The following is a 23,511-nucleotide window of genomic DNA, read 5'->3' on the forward strand; positions in this document are numbered from 1 at the left end:
TACTACCACCAGGGAGTTGGCTTAGGAGCAAAATCAACCATGAAAAGTCAAAGGATCCCAGTAAACAGAGCCACAGTCTTAATAACATGACCCTTGGACTCAAACCATACCTGAAGCCTGCCCTTCCTCTGGACTTTTCAGTTATAGTATGTATTAGTCTGGTTTTTGTGTTGCTATAAAGAAATACCTGAGATTGTGCAATTTCTAAAGAAAATTACCAAAAATCGCCATGCTGTACAGGCATGGCACCAACAACTGCTTGGCTTCTGGTGGGGCCTCAGGAAGCTTACAGTCATGGCAGAAGGTGAAGGGGAGCCAGAGTATCACATGGCAAGAATGGGAGCAAGAGAGAGGGAGAGGCGAGGTCCCAGATTCTTTTAAACAACTAGATCTGGCATGAACTAACTGAGCAAGAACTCACTGATCACCAAGGAAATGGTGCTAAGCCATTGATGACGGCTCTGCCTCCATGATCCAATCATCTCCCACCAGGCCGACCTCCAACATCGGAAATCACATTTCAACATAAGATTTGGAGGGGGGACTATACCTAAACCATATCAGGAGATAATACATTCCTTTTATCATTTACGCCAGTGCAAGTTAGGATTTTTCTCAATTGCACCCAAAATTATTTTACCTTATACAGCAGTGTCAGTGAGGATTCTGGAAAACTGCCATCAACATGCAGCTGGTAGAAATAAAACCTGATGCTACCTTTTGGAGGACAATTTGGCAATATGCATCAAAAGATCTGAAAATGAGTATATCCTTCAACCTACTGCATAAACGTAAAAATTTATTCATTCATTCAACAAATATTTAAGCCCTGACTATGTGCCAAGCACCATTCTAGGAATCAGGGGTTTAGCAGTGAACAAAACAAAGCCCCTTATGGAACCAGCCTTAGGAAACAATCAAGGCTGTGTAAAAGTGATACAGGAGTTAAGAAGAAATTATTTAGGCTGATAGTAATGCTATGGGAGTCCTCGGTAAGGCTTTTCTTTTTCATGAAAAGCAGCCCCAAATCATTTTCCAACAAAGAGCAGCCTGTAAAGTCGCGCTGCAGACATAGACAAGCAAGCCGGAAGCTTGCACGGGTGAATGCCGGCAGAAACTAGGGACTGGGCATGTTCAAGATGGCGGCTCCAACACCCCTTCCCTTTGCCAGCCTTGTGTACAATAAGGAACAGACAAGATGGCTCCTATCAACTAGAAAGCCTATTTGCATAATAAGATTAGGATGGGGCAACCAGCCTTCCTCATGCACTCTGTAAACGTCATACCTAATCTAACCAATCTGTGAACCCTATGTAAATGAGATACCACCTCCTCAAACTGGACTATAGAATCCGGCGCATTCACCACAAGCTAGTCGTTAGCCCTTGGAGGCCCCTTTCCCTATAGAGAGAGCTGTTTCTCTTTCTCTTCTCTTCTGCCTATTAAACCTCCACCTCATGTGTGTCCATGTCTTAAATTTTCCTGGCACGTGACAATGAACCCCAGGGTATTTACACCAGACAACATAGCCACTTCAAAAAGATTTATCTATTCTGTTCCTAGAAAACCCCATAGTCTCTTTCCAAAAGCTCCTAGATGTAAAAAACAACTTCAGCAAAGTGTCAAAATATTAACACAAAATCAATGTACAAAAATCAGTAGTAGTTCTATACACCAACCATGTCCGAGCTGAGAGCCAAATCGAGAATGCAATCCCACTCACAACAGCCACAAAATGAATAAAATACCTAGGAATACAACTAACAAGAAAGGTAAAAGATCTCTACAATGAGATTTACAAAACACTGCTCAAAGAAATCAGAGATGACACAAACAAATGTAACAGCATTCTATGCTCATGGATAGGAAGAATCAATATCGTTAAAATGGCCACACTGCCCAAAGTAATTTACAGATTCAATACTATTTCTATCAAATTACCAATGACATTCTTCACAAAATTAGAAAAATCCATATGGGACAAAAAAGAGCTCAAATAGCCAAGTCAATGCTAAGCAAAAAGAACAAAGCTGGAGGCATCACATTACTTGACTTCAAACTACACTACAAGGCTATAGTAACCAAAACAACATGATACTGGTACAAAAATAGACACAAAGACCAACGGAACAGAACAGAGAGCCCAGAAATAATGCCACACTTCCACAACTAGGTGATCTTTGACAAAAACAAACAATGGAAAAAGGAATTCCTATTCAATAAATGGTGTGGGCTAGCCACATGCAAAAGGTTGAAACTGGACCCCTTCCTTATAACCATAAAGAAAAATCTATTCAAGATGGAACAACTTCAGCAAAGACTTAAATGTAAAACCTAAAACTCCTGGAAGGTAACCTAGGAAATAACCTTCTGGACATAGGCCCTGGCAAAGATTTCATGACAAAGATGCCAAAAGCAATTGCAACAAAAATGAAAATTGGCAAATGGGAACTAGCTAAATTAAGGGGCTTCTGCACAGCAAAAGACACTATCAACAGAGTAAACAGACAACCTACAGAATGAGGGAAAATTTTTGCAAACTATACACCCGACAAAGGTTAATATCCAGAAACTGAAAGGAACTTAAATTAACAAGCAAAACCCAAACAGCCCCATTAAAAAGTGGTCAAAGGGGCCTGGTGCAGTGGCTCTTGCCTGTAATCCCAGCACTTTGGGAGGCTGAGGTGGGCAGATCACAGGGTCAGGAGATTGAGACCATCCTGGCTAACACAGTGAAACCCCATCTCTACTAAAAATACAAAAAAAAAAAAAAAAAAATTAGTGTGGTGGCACACGCCTGTAATTCCAGGTACTCGGGATGCTAAGACAGGAGAATCACTTGAACCCAGGAAGCAGAGGTTACAGTGAGCCGAGATGGAGCCACTGCACTCCAGCGGCAGAGAGAGACTCATCTCAAAAAAAAAAAAAAAACCTGGTCAAAGGGCCAGGCACGGTGGCTCACACCTGTAGTCCCAGGACTCTGGAGGCCAAAGTGGGCAGATCACTTAAGGTCAGGAGTCCGAGACCAGCCTGGCCAACATGGTGAAACCCCATCTCTACTAAAAATACAAAAAATAAGCTGGGAGTGGTGGCATGCACCTGTAATCCCAGCTACTCAGGAGGCTAAAGTGGGAAAGTGCTGGAACCTGGGTGGCAGAGCTTGCAGTGAGCCAAAATCGCACCACTGCACTCCAGTCTAGGTGACAGAGCTAGACTCCATCTCAAAAAAAAAAAAAAAAAAAAAACGGTGGTCAAAAGACAGGAACAGATACTTTTCAAAAGAAGACATACATGAAGCCAGCAAGCATAAAAAAAAAAAAAAAAAAATCTCCAAACCACAATGTGATACCATCTTACACTAGTCAGAATGGCCATGATTAAAAAGTCAAAACAACAGATGCTGGCAAGGCTGCAGAGAAAAGGGAACCCTTATACACTGCTCATGCGAATGTCAATCAGTGTGGCCACTGTGGAAAGCAGTGTGGCAGTTTCTCAAAGAACTTAAAACAAAACAACCATTTGACCCAGAAATCCCATTATTGGGTACATACCCAAAGAAATAAAAATCATTCTACCATGAAGACATGTGTTCACTGCAGCAATATTCATAATAGCAAAGACAGGGAATCGACCTAAATGCCCATCAACGGTAGACTGGATCAAGACAATGTGGTACATATACACCAAGGAATACTACACAGCCATAAAAAAAGAATGAGATCATGTTCTTTGCAGCAACATAGGTGGAGCTGGAGGCCATTATGCTAAACGAATTAACTCAGGAACAGAAAACCAAATACCACAGGTTCTCATTACAAGTGAGAGCTAAACACTGAGTACACACGGACACAAAGAAGGGAACAACAGACACTTTGGCCAACTTGACGGTGGCGGGAATATAAACTAGTTCAACCATTAGAGATAGCAGGGTGGCAGTTTCTCCCTGGGAGGAGGGAGAGGATCGAAAAACTATGTATCACGTGCTATGCTTATTACTTGGTGATAATCTGTACATCAGACCCCCATGACAAGCAATTTACCTCTATAACAAAGCTGCACATGTACCCCTGAACCTAAAATAAAAGTTTTTTTTAAAAAAAAGATTTATCAGCTGGGGGCAGTGGCTCAAGCCTGCAATCCCAGTACTTTGAGAGGCCATGGCGGGCAGATCATCAGGAGTTTGAGAGCAGCCTGGCCAACATGGTGAAACCCTGTCTCTACTAAAAATACAAAAATTAGCTGGGCATAATGGCGCATGCCTGTAATCCCTGCCACTCAGGAGGCCGAGGCAGAAGAATCGCTTGAACCCAGGAGGCAGAGGTTATAGTGAGCCGAGGTGGCGCCATTGCACTCCAGCCAGGGTAACAAGAGCAAAACTCCGTCTAAAAAAAAGATTTATCTACAAGGTTATTAATTTCAGAGCCCTTTATAATAGGGAAAAGTTGGAAATAATGTGATATCCAACAAAGAGATTGCTTAAATAAACTTGGGGGCAATGACATGTTAAAATGCTATTCAAATTGTAGAAACAATTTAATACAGGGAAAAATATTCACTATACAGTATACTAGTAGTTTTTTTTTAAAGCTGTTTGTGTTTGTAACACTTATGTGTGTATATTTATGTATAAGAAAAGCCTGAAATTAGATACTCCAAAATGTCAACAGTTATTTTGAGGAGTAGAAAGAATTGTGGGTAATTTTTATTTTCTTCTTTGTATATCTTTATGTTTTCATAATTTTCTATCATGAATACGCCTTTCCCTTGTTATCAGAGAAAATACCAATCTTACAAAATGATCTCAAATAGGTTAAATTAAAAAGTTAATATCACTCAAGTATTAACATTAAGCTGTCTTCTAAATCTGAGATGACCCACTATAGGTATCTTTAAATAAAGGGTCATGCTATCATCCTCCATTCTAGGATAAGATCATGAGTACTTTTTCTAACCACATTTGTCCTTTTTAATGAAGTAAACCAAACAAGGTCTTGGAGCTGGTTAATAACCACCTGGACTAGACTCTAGGTCTCCTGTCTTGAGATCCAAGACTATTTCCATCACCCTGTGCCCTCTGCCCAGCTCACAAGCAACAGCATTAGAATGTATCTGTCATCCAGAGAGAGGTCATTCAATACATTTGGAGAGTATCATCAGTTCCCTAAAAATAACTTGGCAGCTCAGAGACTCAATGTTTAAAGACTTAAAACCAAAGGACACTCTGAGTTTAAAATGTGAACAAGCACACAGTGGGTTTTAAACGTTTGCTTTCTCTTTCTTGCCTTTTGGGTTTACATAATAGAAATTAAAGTGTGCATACACTTAAAGCTACTTCTACACCGACAGGGTGAAATTGTTGGCACGTCGATGCTGGCAATGAACTTCTTTGTCCCTGGACACTTTGATTTTTGCCCTTGCCTGTCCCTCAAATAATCCTACTCTGCTTTCTGGTTTTTGGATTTTCAGTGTAAAAGGGGCATTATGACTTTAATGACTGAATAACAGGCACAAATTTCCATTTCACTTTATTTACCAGCTTAGCTGTGGTTTAATGCAGCATGAATAGAACACTCCCCCAGAGGTGGGTCTGAGCTGAACTGACTAGGTTTTTGACTGCCAATTCTTCCGCACACTAAAATAGCAGCATAACCTATCACACACATTTGTTATCTGTTACTAAGTGAGAATTAGCAACCCACCCAAAGAAACAGAAATACAGCTGATGACGGAACTTCTCAAAACGCCAGAAAACCTGTTGGCTTTACATCAAAATGCTCACATGGATACGCAAAAGAAGATAAAATGTGTCCAAACAACCAAAACAAAAGACTTCACTGAAGCCATATTTTTGTTTAAAAATTATTTTTAAAAGTGCCCAGTCTTAAAAAAAAAAAAAAAAAAAAGTGCCCACTTTACAGGTAGTCAGTTCTAACCAAGAATGTATTTCTTCCCATCAAGCTTGAAGGTAGGTATCTTTAAAATATCAGCCAGGCAAGGTGGCTCACGCCTGTAATCCCAACACTTTAGGAGGCCGACGTGGGTGGATCACGAGGTCAGGAGTTCGAGACCAGCCTCACCAACATGATGAAGCCCCATCTCTACTAAAAACACAAAAATTAGCCAAGGGTGGTGGTGTGCATCTGTAATCCCAGCTATTCAGGAGACCAAGGCAGGAGAATCGCTTGAACTTGGGAGGCAGAGGTTGCGGTGAGCTGGGATCCTGCCACTGCACGCCAGCCTGGGCAACACAGCAAGATTTCATCTCAAAATAAATAAATAATCTATTTTTTTCAGTAAATATTTCTTTAGTGCCAACTATGTGTAAAACCCTGTGAAGGATTTTAATGACCAGCAGGAGATCCAGTGACACCTAAGAGTGTCACCCTGCTTCAGGTGGCTTATTGTCCAAAGCAATATTATCTCTGGAGTAGGAGACTCAATAAACCAGAAGAGTATTCCTCAATCTTCATAAAATATTACTCTCTTTTATTCAGAATTATTCTAAAAGGTTATAAGCCTGGAGTTGTTTTCCATGATTAATTTAAAAGGGAAGGGAAAAAGAGAAATCAGTTATAAATGAATGTGAAACTCTTGAGTTTGGTTCTGGCCTTTATAGTCAGATAAAGATTTTGAACAAAGTGGACAATAATTTACTGTAAGTAATAAAATAATATTGATCTTGCCATAAAGTAGGAACCAAAACTTCAGGACCATCCATATGTACTAATTTGGAGATGACAAGCTTGTGGAACCTATTTATAACTTTTACAGTATTTTATGATTCTTTCTTTCCAAAGAAGCACACATCATATTGCACAAGGCCCATGCATATACAAGTATTCTCTGCCAAAAAGCAGCTGAGAAAGCAAAAGGATTATCCAAGCATTGTTTTTCAAACCTGAATTTGTGGGGTAATTGTAGATATATTTGGTACTTAACCTTGAAACTTGAATTCAGAAAGACTTTATGGCCCCAAGGCTACATGGTTTGATGGTTCAGATTCATAAATCCACCAAGAATGAGGATCTGGCCATTTTAACTGTGCCCACCTTTGTGTAGATATAAAACAAAACCTACAGTGGACATCAGTGATGCCTACCACAGTGCCTGCATGGGCGAAGTAGTCGGGGGAGGATCTTGATGAAAGTTTGAGATGAACTGGGTATATGAATTCTGGCTTCTATTTAAATAGGTTTGGAAAATAAGGAATCTCCATCCCTCTTAACCTTAGTTCTCAGTGACTCACATAATACCAATGTATTAGTAATGTTTTAACTATCTCTGGAATTCAAAATTAGGGACCATCCAGGCGAAGTTTCAGGCAAAGTGATCAAGTATTTACTGTTCCCTTGAAAAAATAAAAACACTCCAGTCAGGGGTTGCAAGGGTTGGGAGGGACAATGGCAAGGAAGCATCTTCTTTCCAGAGGCTGAGTTCTACAACACAAGTATTCCAATCCGGGATCAGAATTTCCTTGTAGATCTCATCACTTTACCTAGTGAACATCCTAGCTGCTGGCTACACTCCTAGACACCCTCCTTCCCTGATGTTATGACAGTCCCTTCCAGGGTGGGCTCCCAATCCAGGTAGGAAGAGAGGCGAGACAGCCACAGGCACCGTTCTAAGGCTTCGCTGTAAGTAGCTTCCCCTCACAAAAGGGTTTTGTCTGAGCCTCATCTAAGTACAGTAATTCTTAAATGACGCCACAAGATGGATGTTAAATATTAAAAAACACGCCTCCTCTCTTTCCCCGCCTGCTTTGTTTTTCCAATTTTTAAAAATTATCTTTCATCATACCAGCACACAGAGTCCTTTTTGAACCTGAAGCAATGAGGAGAGGGTGTTTACAATTTCACTTTCTGGTTCTCATCTGTCTGTAAAATTTTTTATTATTGTTTTAATTGGGTGAAAAAAATGTTTTTAACTTTAATAGATTTCTGATTTCTCTATATCTCCTACTGGGGGTTCAGACTTCAAGAAACCAATGACCTCAAAAAGTCAACCTCTTGAGGAAGTCAGCAAGATGAAAAACAGAATTTAATGTTTGGCACAAGAATATTTGCATTCCCATTAGCCTTTGCAAATGCAACGTTTCTCATCTTCTTGGGTTGACTGCAAAGGTGCCCTGGAGAGAAACAGAGTATGCACCTCTCTAATGGTTAACTTACCGAATTGTTTTAATGGAATAAATGGTGCAGCTCAGGGGCGATTAATGTAGGGACTGCAGGGTGGACTCCGGTAGAAAGGACCTAAAAGGAAATCGTGCACTAACAATGTGATGAAACCTTCTGCTCACACTAAATAATTTCATCCAAACCTCAAGTATGACTGAATGATTTTAAGGCCTAATTGAATGAACTCTCAAAAGAAGTTGCAAAAAGCTGATGTAAAGTAATAAATCTGTATGGGGTGCCCTATGTACTACAAATGCTTTCAGGTCTGCTGGTAGTAACCATTGGTTATGCAGTAAGTTGATTTCCAAAATTATACCTTTTACAATGACATCCAGATTAAAAACAATGGAAGTCAGGCCACTAAACATTCTTGTAATTCAAATAGAAGGAAATAGATTAATTCTTTGTTTAGAAAAAAAAAAAAAGACTTATGCTGAGACATCTGTACCAATCTTCCTGAATAACTAAGTTAGGGAGGGAAGACAAATTTGGTGACTGTGGGGGCTGAAGTACTAATTTATGATCCTCCGAAATAGAAGGCGGTGCCTGATGGACATAGGTGTCTCTGGTTACTTGATTTGGCTGGACTGTGAGCAATTACAGCTAATGGTTTACCCAACTACACCCAAGCGCTAGCTCTTTTCCTTCTGGCTCTACCTCTCTGGTTCTCCCCAGCACTGGCTTTTTGAGTCCAAGGGAGAGTTGGGGCCCTCCTTCTCACTCTTCAGACCCCAGGGTGTCCAGTTTGAGTATCGTTCGGCAGAACTCCTGGGCCCCCCGCACCTGGGAGGGGATTGGCCTCTCAGCGAATCGCCCCAGGCCTCGGGAGACCCCAGTTCTCCAGTCCAGGTCGCCGGCCCTGTCACCGAGGCCTAGCCCGAAGAGCTCGCGTCGCCCACTTTGGAAAGCAACGCAGCTCCCTCCTCCGGCACAGTCCCCGCACCTTGGGTCCCTGCTGGTGCTGCGCCGGGTCCCTAAGACTTTGACTGGTTAGAACAGGCGACGCCGAGAGCCAGGCCGCCACCAGCCGTCTTCAGCGCTCCCCCAGCGCCGGCTATAGAGCCGGAGCCCCGAGCCCCAGCGCCGCGCAGCGAGAGAAGCAGCTGTTCCCAACAGCTGGGGGGCGGCGGCGCCCGGCGCCCCAGGTGCTGCCGCGGCCAATCGCAGGCGTCCGGCCCGCCCCCCTCCCCAGCCGGGCGTCGACCCCCGGCCCGCGGGGGAAGGGAGCAGAGAGGTGGAGAGCCGTCCTCGCCACTCGTCTTCCATCTTCCGCGGCGGGAGGGACAGCGCCGAGCCGGAGCCGCGCCGAGTCCCTCGCCCCCGGCCCCGCCGCCGCCGCCGCCGCCGCCGCCGCTGCGCCCCGCGCCCTCCTCGGCGCTCGGACGCTCTCCCCGCCGACCCTCCCACACCCCACCCGAGGCACCTGATTCCTAAGGAAGAAAAAGCTACCTCTAAAGCACCCCCTTCTTCGCTCGAGGACAACCCTCTCTTTTTATTTTTGGCCTCCCCGCCGGGTGAGTGGAAAGCGCCCGCTCGTTCTACAGAACCGGATTCTAATCCAGACGATCCGGAGAATCCGTGCGTGGACCGGCAGGGGGGGCGGGAGCAGAGAGCGAAGTCAGGTCTCCAGGGCCGCTGGCGACTTCGGAAGCCGCGCGCCCCGCGCCCTCGGCCGCCCCCGGCCGCTCGCCCCCGCCGCGCCGCCGCCCTCGCCCCCGGGCTCGCCCTCGGCCCCCGGCGGCCGCGAAAGGGTGCGGGAGACGCGGAGCCGGAGGAGGAGGCGCAGCCGCTGCCCGAGCCGCAGCCGCAGCCGGAGCCGGAGCCGCGGGGCGGGCGCGAAGATGCACACGACCCAGAAGGACACCACGTACACCAAGATCTTCGTCGGGGGGCTGCCCTACCACACCACCGACGCCAGCCTGCGCAAGTACTTCGAGGTCTTCGGCGAGATCGAGGAGGCGGTGGTCATCACCGACCGGCAGACGGGCAAGTCCCGGGGCTACGGATTTGTAAGTTGCTGGGACGGGGTGGCGGGGGCGGCGGGGGATGGAGTGGCGCTGGCCGGGAGGATCGGGAGCTTGGAGCGAGGGGCTCGGCGAGCCCCGCGAGGAGCCCCGCGGGGTGAGCGGCGCTGCCCCTTCGCTCCCGTGTGAACTGAAAGTTTGCTAGGGGAGAGGCCGGCGCCCGCCTCACGGGGTTCGGAGAAGACCCGGCGCCGTGCGAGGTTGGGGGCCGGGCGGGGCAGGGCATGGGTGGAAAGAGAGAACTAATGACCGCTAGATTTTGGGTGCGGAGGGTTGCGAGGGAGGGGTCCTAACCACGCACAATTGCCTTCCCGGGTTGGAGGCCGGTTGTTAAACGTGCCGTTGCTTTGTAAAAAAAAAAAAAAAAAAATGCGTGTGTTGTCGTGTTCTGGCTGGGGCAGGGAGGAGACACCCCACGAGGTCTGGGGCTGTTCCCCCTGGGGTCATCCCCCCTCCTTTTAATGGCAAAGGTAGGCACTTTTAAAGGATGATCCTAGGCTCTTTGCCGAAGTGAAACAGAGCATATTAAGCTTCCTAGAGATTTCAGAGTGCAAATTGAGCTGCCGAAGAGCAGGGAGCCCCAGGATAGGACAATGGCTATTGTCGTTGGGGAGTGTTTTCGGGAGCTTGGGAGCGCTGGGCGGATGTGAGGCTGGACTTTCTTTAAAGAAAACAGTGACTCTGAGGCCGAGTTAGGGACCTGGCGGGCGGGGGAGTCGGGGGAAGGAGGATCTAGCGTTCTAAGAATTTAGGCTTCCAAAGCTCTGCTAGGCCCTACTAGCACCCTTAAGATTTCGGGGGGGGGGCAGGGATAGAGGCTTTCTTTCTTTTTTCCTTCCTCTACCCGCCCCCCGCGCCCCCCCCCGCGCCCCCCCCCCCGCCCCCGGCCTTTTTAAAATGGGAGATCAAGGAGGAGGGTCCAGCCAAAAGAAGAAAAGCAAAGAAAAAAAGTTTGGTCTCAGTTTTATCATGAATGACTTCTCCAGTGTGTCTTGATTTCCTTCGGGGGTTAATTTAGAGGTTATGTATGTATGTCTGTGTGTGTATGTTGCTAAGGTCACCATGGCTGACCGGGCTGCTGCCGAAAGGGCCTGCAAGGATCCCAATCCCATCATTGATGGCAGGAAGGCCAACGTGAACCTGGCATACTTAGGAGCAAAACCAAGGATCATGCAACCAGGTGAGAAACATCTGCCTCCCCTACCCTCCTCTCTGAGAACCCCCCCTTAGGGGTGGGATGATTCTCTAATTAGAAGACATTGTCTCCTTGAGTATCCGTAGATGTGTTTAGTAAACGTGAACCACCACGGCTTGTTACTCTACCCAGGCATTAAACATAAATGAGAGCTGTAAATACTCCTTTCAGGGCTGGAAATGGACCTGTGTGCAAAAATAGATCTTGAGGGTCTGAACAAGTTCGTACAGGAGGAAGAGTTAGTCATGACTCACCTGTTTCCTATATGACATACATTTTTAGTTTGCTCTGTTTTCCAGTTTTTAGCCACCTGTAGATAATTCACATGTGGATTATATGGGCCAAATTTGTCGACTTCCTATATACTTCCCCACTTAGTGGTGTCTCTCTTTTTAGCACCAGTTGCACTGTGCTCAAAGCAGGCAATCTGACTTGAACATGGACCCAAGGGAAGCATAAGGGGTAGGGGTGATGTCCAAATGGTAAAGCTTTTTTTCTTTTCTTTTTTTTTTTTTTGACGGAGTTTTGTTGCCCAGGCTGGAGTGCAATGGTGTGATCTCGGCTCACTACAAACTCTGCCTCCTGGGTTCAAGTGATTCTCCTGCCTCAGCCTCCCAAGTGACTGGGATTACAGGCATGAGCCACCACACCCAGCTAATTTTGAATTTTCAGTAGAGATGGGGTTTCACCATGTTGGTCAGGCTGGTCTCAAATTCCTGACCTCAGGTGATCCACTGGCTACGGCCTCCCAAAGTGCTGGTATTACAGGTGTGAGCCACCGCGCCCAGCTCCAAATGGTAAAGCTTTCACATAAATCACAGAGTATTAGCAATCAAAGAAAATAGAGATTTCACCTACCCAAGAACCCTATGCTACAGACAAAGAAACTGACACTTAAGGATGAGAAGTAGTTTAAGTCACATAGCTAGGAGTTGCCGAAAGGGAGCAGCTTTTTGTCTATGGGAAAACGTGGTGTCTGGGATCATTTACAACACTGCCCTTTGCATTATCGAAAACAGTTGACAGTTGATTACTAAGCAAATGTAATCTTTTCCTTGCACAGGCAACTTTACTTGTTTGATTAAATCATGTCCTCTTCACTCCTAAGCCTTTCCATCTGAAATTTACTTCCATCCAAACAGGTTTAAAAGGAAACTAGGTTGTCAAGAAAGTAAGTGCTTGTACAAATATTCATGGGCATTAAACAAATTGTCTAATACGTTGTAGGTATGTTGTATCCAGAAAAACAAGGAGAGTTTGGTTTTTTTGTGAATTTTTAGTACTTTAAAACTGTAAAACCCATAATCTTCCAGAGCATTGTCTGAAGCATCCCAGAATGTTCCAAATTACAAAGACTTTTCATAGATTGTAGTTCAAAATTGTATTTGAGATGTAACTTCATTGTTAAATCCTGCAGTTCTTAATTTTATTTCGTGAACATTTTCCTAAGGTCTGATTCCGCGTCTGTCAATTAAACTTTGCAGACTTTTTTAAAGTTTCCACTTTTCGCCTATTAAAACCTTTCTTTAGAATCAGTGATAGCATTTGTAAAACTGACTTTAAAAATATACACGCATATATAGTTTCTTTACAGCGGCAAAAGAACGGTTATCTTTTATGAGTGAAAGTTGTGATTGCATTTTACATGTAGGAGTAATAAATGCCTAATCATGCACAAATAAAGAATGTGGTATGTTTTATTGTTAGGTTTTGCCTTTGGTGTTCAACAGCTTCATCCAGCCCTTATACAAAGACCTTTCGGGTAAGTTGGTTAATCAGGCTTTCTTAAGTTTCAGTATGGCTATCATTTGTTAACCTGCCTCTTTGTTATATACAGATAAGATCATCATGTCACAGAATGTTCCTGGTTATACCATTTTATATATATTTGTGCATTTTTAATGCTGATACTGTAAATATTTTTAGATGAGTCAAGTTATCTGACCAAGTATGCAGCCTCCAAACGAGACAAATTTTGAGCTTATGATTAGCAAAACAAAACAAAAATACCAGGTATGACTTGTGTACAAGACGATTGTGTCCCATCACCATTACTACTGTTCAGCTTGACTCAATTTTATTTATCTCTTTCTAACCTGACAGGGCTCGTATACAGTTAAGCTAACTGATCAGAAGGATACCATGATAAGAGGTGGAATAGTTCTGTTTGGAATTAAACTCTGTAACCAGTAGACTCAGACACACAAGCTCAGATGGTGATTAACGATGCATGGATGTTGGTGTTGTTGTTTTTATTTTTCACAATAGTCAATAGCCCTTCGTGTGCTTTATTTTATTTATTACAGTAATGAAGTGGTGTTGATAGCTAAACTGTGTGCTTTTTACTTAATTGAAAAGAGCTGTAGTGAAACTGTTTTCTTTTCCTCGGGGAAGGGGTTCTTTGCGTTTTGGTTTTGGTGGTGGTGTTGAGGGGTGTTGACTTTTGACTTTGCCATGGGAAGCAAAGGGCCTTTTTTTTTTTCTTGCTTTAAAGCTGTAGCCTGTGACTTCTGTTTAACCGTATTTTTGTAGTGAGTGCTAAATTGTGTGATTTCTCTTTGTCAGAATACAGATTCATTGCTTGCATGTCCTAAGTTTCTGTTTTATGGGAAATCTTCTGGGAACGGGGTTCTTTCTTTTACAATGTGTACCCACTTTTAGGCCATCTAATTTAAAGGTTCAACAACTCTCATCAGATTTTGTTAACAGGAGCCAGTTGTTTTGAGTAGCATAGCGCTAACTTTCACCTTTCAGACCTAACTCAGGTGAGCACCTGCTCATATTTGTTGTCTCTGGGTCTTGTGATTACCAGTGTTCCTGTTCCAAGGTCCCCATTTCGCTTCCATTCAGAGGTTATATGGGTGGGAGATCACCCCCTGCCTCAGTTTATCCTGGACACTAGACTCTGTTTTGTCTGCATTCTACCTGATCAACATTCCTGTAACTCTAACGCTGGATACTTAAATTTTCTTTTTAAATGTTCATGTCGTTGAAAGAGTATGTCACCCTCAATAATAATCTCTTCTCTAGCTTAGGACCTAAACGTCTACCTGTGTAACCTGGAAGGCTGGAATCTGTCTACGTAGATAGATGTCTACCATGTGTCTCTAAGAATAGATTTAGAAAGGAAAATGACAATAACTGGACCTAGAAGAGTCATTTCCCATGACCACCTCGTTATAACTCTCTTAAACATTTCAGTACCTCACTGTTACTGCCAGCTCTTGCTTTTTTTTTTTTTTTTTTTTTAGCTGTGGAAGGGTCTTCTGTTCAATATGATCAGAAAGGGCCTTCCTATGTCCATAGCTATTTATCAAAACCCCATCCAACCCAACCCAGATACTGACAACACATGGTGGGTTGATGGGTTCAGCTATTTCTGTGGGTAATTCATTTAGATTATCTGTTTAAGGTGGGATGGGGGAAGAGAGCATATATCTGAAGGTGTGATGTGAGTTTAGTGGTGAGCTCACACTAATCTTGAAACGGTTATAAAACTGAATCAACAGGTAGTTGCGTGTGTTTATTTTTTCACCGTGCCAGTGGGTGATGCAAAATGAGGGAATTGCACATTAGTTTGGGAAGCAAAAGTCATGCAAAAACTAGTCAAGAATTACTAATTGCTAAATGACATGGTATTGTTTCAAGTACAAAAGGAGTTCAGAGTAGCAAGAAAATAGCTGAGGTGCAGGAGTTGAATAAGGCTGTGGTGCGTGTGGCAGGTACACTTGCACTAGACTTTTACCACTGGGTGTGTCTTAGGCAGGTAAAAGGAAGACTGGATATGTCTAGAAGGGATAGAATGGAGTGAGCCTAAGCAGAGGCATAGAGGAGAAGACTCAGTGTGTGGAGAAATCAGACTAAGGTGGGTCTTGAGAGCTGGGCATGGGAATTTGGACTGGTTGTGGAGGTTTTTATAGATCAGTCCTTAAGAAAGAAGGTAATGCAGGAAAATTAGAACCACCAGTGTAAGATGTGTCGTAGGGAAATCTGAAAGCAGGTGTGTTTTGATAGCAACCTTTTGTTTTTCACTTCTTCTAATATTCACTGTTTTTATAAAGGATGGTGATGATTGCTGTGTGCATAAATTGTTTGAACTCGAGATTCTTATTAGAAGTGGATAGCATTCCAGGTGGACCAAGCCAGCTTTCTCTTTCTTTTTTAAGAGGTCTTCAACACTGCTCTAATTTCAGAGTCTGTACCTAACAAATCACACCTGGTCATCCTAAATTCTGTTGGAATGCTACATGTTCCTATGGTAGGCCTGGAAAGAAGCTTGAGAATTTCAAATTTGACTTGACTTATTGGAAATGCTAGTAACTGAACTGTTCTTTTCAATGTGGTCCTTAAATGGCCCCCAGGTGACTTTGGGCCTCTGAAGACAAAACCCTGGCCTAAAAGGAATTTCTGATGTAGCACAGTGGGCAGATATAGAAAAACTTGTGGACTTGCTGAACAATATTTTGTAGTTTATGTTTGAAAGAAGCATTTCCTTATTGAAAACTTGGAGAGGGGAGGCTACAGATCTGTGAGCAGAAATTTCTGGGCTAGTTTAGATCAGGTTGAACATACACTTAATTTACTCGGTACCCTGTAAGTGCTCAGTTTTACGCTGGGTGTGCTAATGCTGTGCTTAGTAGTATTTATAGTGTCCACTAAGGAGAGCAGGAGGGACTGTAACTCTCACCAAACATCTGCCATATGGATTGTAATGATAAGGGATTTACATAAATTATATAATTTAATTCTCACAGTAAGTATTTGTTGAAGGCACTGTTAATATCCTTTGCAAAATGAAGACGCAGAGAGGTTAATTAACTTTTACCAATCACAGGACTGGTAAGTGTTAAGAGTCTGATTCTAGGTTCAGAATCATGGTCTGCCTGACCTCAGGAGCTGCGTTCTCTCGCCTTTGTCAAGCTGTAGCCCCAAAAGACAAAACTGTATTCTCTCGTAATCCAGTGAGAGCTGATAAGCACCAAGAAGGGCTGTCCATGTGGCCTCAGATAAGAGAGAGGGACATCAGGGCAGTGACTGGGACTCAGAAGTCCTCATGAAGGAGGTAGAAGTTGACCTAGATTTTAAAGAATGGTGGCGGCTAGGGAACTCTTTTATCGAGTGCCTACCATATTAGTCATTGTAGACTCTCCCCACAGATAATTTTATTTAATGCTCAGCCACCCAGGGTCGAGATTATTAGTCCATTTCACATATGCAAAATATGAGGCTGTGTTAAGATAGCATGAAAAAAAGAAAAATATCAGACTAAAAAATACAGCAAATTTCTGAAGGCTCTACACGTAGTGAGTGCTATCTAGAGCTAGGGTGATGGGATTTGCATTTCAGCAGGTAAAGACTGTGGGGATTAGCATCTGGGTGAGGGATGGATGACATGAATAAAGGGCAAGGATCTGGGCATGTGAAGCTTATCCAGGAAACATAAAGGAGCCCAGCTGACCTGGGTTTGAGAAAAGGTGGAAGGAAATACTAGAAAGGCATTTTGGAGCCAGAGGCAGTCTGGGTATTTCGGCCCAGAATGCCAAGGCTTAAGATATTAGCACTGAGTTTGGTTTGTTAGGGGCCAAGGATTACTTTGAGCAAATGAATGAGATGGAGACTTTGTCATCAGTTGGTGTGAGAGAGATTGGAAGAGGAAACCAGGTAGGATGTTGCTTCAAAAGTCATAGAGAGATGTCACTTAAAATTTTCTTTGAAAATTTCCAAAAGTGGCCGGGCACAGTGGCTCACACCTGTAATCCCAGCACTTTGGGAGGCCAAAGCAGGTGTATTACCTGAGGTCAGGAGTTCAGGACCAGCCTGGCCAACACAGTGAAACCCTGTCTCTACTAAAAAATGTCAAAATTAGCCAGGCGTGGTGGTGGGTGCCTGTAATCCCAGCTACTCAGAAGGCTGAGACAGGAGAATTGCTTGAACCCGCGAGGCAGAGGTTGCGGTGAGCCGAGATGGCACCATTGCACTCCAGCCTGGGCGACAAGAGTGAAACTCGTTCTCAAAAAAAAAGAAAATTACTAGAAGTATCTGCTTTGCGCTTTTGCTTTTCTAACTGCTAGGCATGCACACTTGGTTGACTGAAGGAGAGGACATTGGTAGATATCCAATAGGGGAGAGATTCCCAGATCAACTTCATGGGTTTCTTAGACCATTAAAAAGAATTCCTAATTCAGGATTTCATTCCAAAGAGCTGCTTGAACCTTTAGTCCAATTCTGCCTTCCTTCCTGAACCAGGATATTTTAGGTTTTGGGTTCTCCTTTTCCCTAAGCCTTAAAGCGTTCTAGGTTTTTGTTTGCCTTCCAGATGTTTCTTTAGCCTTTGCCAAACTTGACGTAGAAGTCTGATGATCCAGTGAACTAACTTTATATTCTCATTGTTTGATTTTGTGAAATCCAAACTATTTCTTAATGCATAGTAAATGCAGAGCTAGAGCCCCCTAAGCAACCTTGCCCATCTTTTAATGCATTCTTCACAACGTTTTCCCCTGCCTTTTTGTGAGATAAACATTTTCAGTGAACACCTTTATTCAGAGAGACAAACCTAGCACCTACAGTGTTGTTCTTGGAACTGTGGGAGTACAAGGGGTTAAGGTTTCGGTGTCAGTGAGATCCGTACTGGCTGGCCTTTGCAGCTGATAGATGTTTTACTTTGGCCTTATAAAGACATTTTACCCACTGGAAACCCTTGTCGCATGACAGGATCAAAAATAGCCCTGCTGCAGCCCCTGCTGTCCGTCACCACATGTAAACTGGCATGAGAGTAGGCTCTCTTAGCTGTGTCTACACGTTGTAGATGTGGCAGCCTCCAGGGACAGCGTTTCATAAAGCCACACCTGTCGCCTCAAGTGAGCCAGGCACCTGACGTGCAGCAGAGTTCTGAGTGTGTGCATGACCACGCGCCTGGCTTCTGACAAGCAGTTAAGAACATCTCTGAGTGTCCTCAGAAACACTTGATGACGTCGTTTCTCCTGGCACTGGGAAAGATCTACAAGTCTGGTAAAATGGAGTGTATTTTTATCATTGGGGCCACAGTCCACTACCCTCTGTGATAAATTCATCTTTTCCATGGATGTTCGTTAATGAGTGCTTTTAGTCAAACTCTGAAAAGGCAAAGCAAAATCTGTTTCTGAACAACCTATATTTGCTGTTCTCTGTTTTGAGTTCTTTGAAATTGGAAGATTGTTCCTTGTGCTTGTACTTCTTATAAGTTGGCCTTGCCAACAACCACATAGCATTCTAGTGTCATATTTTTAGATACAACTATAGAGGGCTTTGATGGAGATTATTTTAAAGAAGAAGATAAATCAAATATTCGTGGTAGTGTTTCAAACAGGCAGTAATAAATTGCAAGAGTGAGAGTGGAGATGCATGGAGTTTTTGTTTAAATACCTCTTGTGATTTATTTTTTTTAACTGCATTAACTTTTAAGTAAGGCCATTGGAGTCTGTCTTGTATTATCTGTGAATGTATAATTTTAAAAGGTACTTGGTTTTGTTTGACTTTCTTGAACTTTTGCAGGATAACACATGATTATACAATTGATTTGTACAAAATATCAATGAATAGGGCAGATTTTAAACAAAACATGTTAATGTTTTTCTGCTGATTCGGAGGATGAACTGAGAGTTCATAGATGCGCAAAAACAGTTTTCTTGTTATGTGAACCTTTTAAATTTCTATTAATTTTAGAAATATTTAGTTGTACTTCCCTGTCCTGCCTTTTCCCTCAACCTCATCATTTCCCCAAAACCCCTTCTGTCTGTCTTACATAGAGATAAACAAGCTGGCTGACCCTCAGGTGCCTGATAGTCAAAACAGGTTTGGTTGACCGTTGTGTCCTTATGAATTTTATGGGGGAAAAAAAAGAGAAAGAAAGAAATAAGTGTGCTGCACATCTCTTTGGGAATCACTGCCGTGAATGTTAATAGCGTTTTTGTAGCTTTCCACGACAGCCTCCTGTGGCAGAGTGAGCTGCACTACAGTTCGTTTGAGAAGTGTGATTCTGCTGTGTTTACCACACTTGTGAACTTTTAAACTCCTTTTTTTTTTTTATTTTGTCGCCTGCTTCCTTTTTTAATTATTATTTTTAATAAGGGTGACTGAGGTTGCAGAGAGATTAATGTGTGCTGAGTCTGCATAGCAATTTCAAGTAGGGTTGCCATGATAAGAAACATACAAACTTTGTTAACGTTGATGTTACTTTCGACAAACTGGTGATCACCCCACAGAAGTGAATAATGACGGACTACCTTTGGAGTCCTATATTCTTGGCTAAGAATTTTTCTGTTTACTTAGTGAAACATTTTTCTTTTATGAACTCATTACAGAATTTTCCAAAGTCTTCAGAAATTGAGCACTTGTTAAACATCTCTTATGTACATGGCCCTCACGAATTTTTATTTATTTTCCAAACTCTTGATAAACTGTATTTAATGGCTCCAAATCATCAGACACGAAAATTCTAGCAGGGAGGGTGTCATCATATTTTTGTGGTCCAGTTCCTTTGGGGGCACTCACTCTGTGACTTTGGCTATTGCCCGAGTACTCTCAGTGGACCACTAGAAAGTGGATATTGTGGCAACCCTATGCTCATAATAACCACTAAATTTGAGTTTGTCTTATCTTTGAACAACAAATGCTACTGATAGGAGGTGACTACCGCCTGACTTCGTTTTCCATTTCTCAACAGGATACCTGCCCACTATGTCTATCCGCAGGCTTTTGTGCAGCCTGGAGTGGTCATTCCACATGTCCAGCCGACAGCAGCTGCCGCCTCCACCACCCCTTACATTGATTACACTGGAGCTGCATACGCACAATACTCAGCAGCTGCCGCTGCTGCCGCCGCTGCTGCTGCCTATGACCAGTACCCCTATGCAGCCTCTCCAGCTGCTGCAGGATATGTCACCGCTGGGGGCTATGGCTACGCAGTCCAACAGCCGATCACCGCAGCGGCACCTGGGACAGCTGCTGCAGCGGCGGCGGCAGCTGCTGCCGCTGCAGCATTTGGCCAGTACCAGCCTCAGCAGCTGCAAACAGACCGAATGCAATAGACCAGCCACCTGATCAAAGTTGAATTGTTTTCTCTTTCCCTCCCAATTTTCCAATTTTTAGTAGCTAATAAGAGAGTTAACATTGACTTAACAGCTTTAAAAAAAAAAAAAAAAAAAGCGGTGATGCTATTGTGAAGCAGAGTTATTATTTTTTTTATACTCCGGGTAGTGTTCTAGATGAGAAAGAGGTAAGAATGAGGGGAATGGGCACAATTTTGGAAATCAATCCCAAAGAGCCTGAATAAATGAAAGGCCACTACGAAATGACGCCAGGAGTAACAACGGAACTTCACTTTTGTAATGGGATTTTTATTTTTGCTCTTTTTATAGTATCAGGGAAGCAAAACTGCCTTTTACAAGTTAGAAAATGCTGTTTGAATCTAGTTGAACCAGGGAATACAGAGCGAGCAATATGTAGCTTGAATTACATTTAAAAGCAGATTTTTTACAAACAAAATGGCGAAAGCACTGATTGTCATTTTTAGCAGTCACTTAAGTCCTATAGAACTTTTTTCAAGTCAGAAGGTCATGTTCTTACTATCTCAAAAATGGGCATCGAACAATCAATCTGGGAGCGTGGCAGTGGGTAAAATGGTGGACAGGCACCAAAGCTATTTTCTCATCTGTCCTGTGGATGAGTGGAACTGTGGAACAAGTGATGTGGAATTAATGGGTGCAACAGCTGTACAGACAATCAATAACACACACAGTTCTGGAAAGAACACATCACTTGTGCTTGTTTGATGAGCTTGTCACATTCTAATCCCTCTCCCCATCCTGTTTCAATTTTGGGAAACTTGTATCTGCTGGTGTCAGCAATTCTGATTCTGAAATAGGATCAGGCTTTTACTACAACAGCCTTCTCTTTCTATTTATTGTGTCGACTCGTGGCTTATGAATAAAGGCAGGCAAAGTTTGCAGAACTGTCTTAAGGACATTTATTTTTTTTTCCCTTTTTAAGTAATTTTACACTTTTTAGTATCTATTTCAGAGTCATATTTAAAACTATTTATTAGTGACTACAGTACATGAGACAACGAGGTTACTGAGATTACAATTCTTCAAAGGTTAATGATAATGTGGTTTATACTGTGCCTTAATAGTAATGCTATTTAAGATATTTATTTTTAAGTTTTACTATGCTGCACTCTAAAGAAAGGAACTTTAGATGTGACACTGTAAAATTATGTATTCATCTCATGGCATAAATTATTTAGTAGGTCTAGATGTAGCGTATTAAATATTAACCTACTCAACTAAAGAAGTTGACTTGGATTTATTTAAATTCATATGTGCACTGTATAAGAGAGTACTCTTACGTTAACACATTTTAGTTTATTTTAGTTTTTAGATTTTTTTTAAACAAGATATATTGCTAGTTTCATGCTTCCTCTGATTTTGCCCGTGTAGATTTCATTTATTGGCAATTCGTTAGTTTAACACTATTCTTACGTAGTTTTTAAATGCTGCTTTACATTTTTCTTCTGAAACTGCAATACTTGCAATTTTTATTCTTAAACTAAATTGAATACTATTTTACACTGTATTGGATTTTTATACTTGAACAATTTCATACAAGGGAAGACAGGTTAGCATTTTTATGGACTTTCTCCATTATCACTGGATTTACTTTTAAGTATTCCCATACTAGACAGTGTTATGTAATGTAGACATGACTCTCCTGTGCAAATTATTTATTCATTGTGTATATTGCTTTATAACATTTCAGATCTTCTAATCTATTCACTTGTATTAAATATAATTTTTAAAAACTTCTGTTGCATTGGCCGTTTCTAATTCTGTAGTAAAGGTGAATGATTTCTCTTTTCAACTTGAATCGATAGCCATGATTGACATGTAACATTTTCAGTGAGCATAATAACTCTCCCGGATGTCCTGGTTTTGTGCCTTTAAAGTAAGTTTCACCTACTCAGTATCTACCTTATACTTAGCAAATGATGTAGGTCATCCCCCATCCCATAGAGGAGCCCTAAGGGATGCCATTATCACTGAAAATTGGTTAGATAAAGATGGCTTGGAAGGAGTGGGCTGTAGAGAGGGCTAGTCATTCAGAAGTGGGACCAGCCCAGTGGTGCTGGAGGCAGGTACACTGAGCTTTGAGCAGGACTCCCACTTTTCAGCAATGTGAGTGAAGCCAATTGCTCTTTTTTTAATGCATTCACTTGTTTAATGCATTTCTCATCTATAATATTGTGACAGTAATACTTGTCTTGCTTGGTTATTTAAATATTAAGTTTAAAAAGCATACCAACTACCTGCTGCAGAGCCAGATACACAGTAAGTCAAAATGTAGTAGCAATTGTTGGAAGGCCCAATTGTGGTAGCCAGCCAGAGGAGGTCACCTGTTGGGATGCTTTAATTTATGTCCACGATGATGTGGTAATATTTAATAAGGTATGTGTTAGAACATCAAATGAGTGTCATATTGACTCTCTAGAAGTGTATGTTGTGCTAATTATGGAGTGGATTGGGGCTGGATTTTTTGTTTGTTTGTTTTTGAGATGGAGTCTCACTCTGTCACCCTAGCTGGAGTGCAGTGTCGCAATCTCAGCTCGCTGCAACCTCCGCCTCCTGGGTTGAAGTGATTCTTATGCCTCAGCCTCTTGAGTAGCTAGGATTACAGGCACTTACCACCAAGCCCGGCTAATTTTTGTATTTTTAGTAGAGACATAGTTTCACCATGTTGGCCAGGCTGGTCTCGAACTCCTGACCTCAGGTGATCTGCCCTCCTCAGCCTCTCAAAGTGCCAAAGTGCTGAGATTACAGGCATGAGCCACTGTGCCTGGCCTGGAATGGACTGTTTGTTGATTTCTCTGTCCTCATACTTCCCAAATCCATGACAGCTTTTCTTGAACTCCATTAGTTTTCAATAATTATAAGCAACAGAAAGTGGTGACATCAGATTCCATATCATAGTTTTCACTTTATAACTGTTACCCTATTTAGAGCTATCAACAACCTTAAACTTTAATTTTCCAAGGAAAAATAGTTACCAGCCTGTCTCCAGGGAGAGAGATTACTGTACCCTGACA

At 42.7% G+C, this 23,511-nt stretch overlaps 1 protein-coding gene across 1 annotated transcript; it reads left to right on the forward strand.

Annotated features, from left to right (window-relative positions):
- The first annotated feature begins 9,579 nt into the window (after window positions 1-9,579).
- On the forward strand, window positions 9,580-22,230 carry RBM24 (RNA binding motif protein 24). The gene is made up of 4 exons (XM_021665348.2): window positions 9,580-10,183; window positions 11,255-11,378; window positions 13,101-13,155; window positions 20,095-22,230. Exons 1-4 carry the CDS (start codon window positions 10,016-10,018, stop codon window positions 20,456-20,458), a joined length of 711 nt encoding a protein of 236 aa, XP_021521023.1. The 5' UTR covers window positions 9,580-10,015; the 3' UTR covers window positions 20,459-22,230.
- Window positions 22,231-23,511: the final 1,281 nt, after the last annotated feature.

This window comes from Aotus nancymaae, unplaced genomic scaffold (genome assembly GCF_030222135.1).
Source record: "Aotus nancymaae isolate 86718 unplaced genomic scaffold, 86718_ANA_hifiasm-v0.15.2.pri h1tg000051l, whole genome shotgun sequence".
Taxonomy (NCBI): domain Eukaryota; kingdom Metazoa; phylum Chordata; class Mammalia; order Primates; family Aotidae; genus Aotus; species Aotus nancymaae.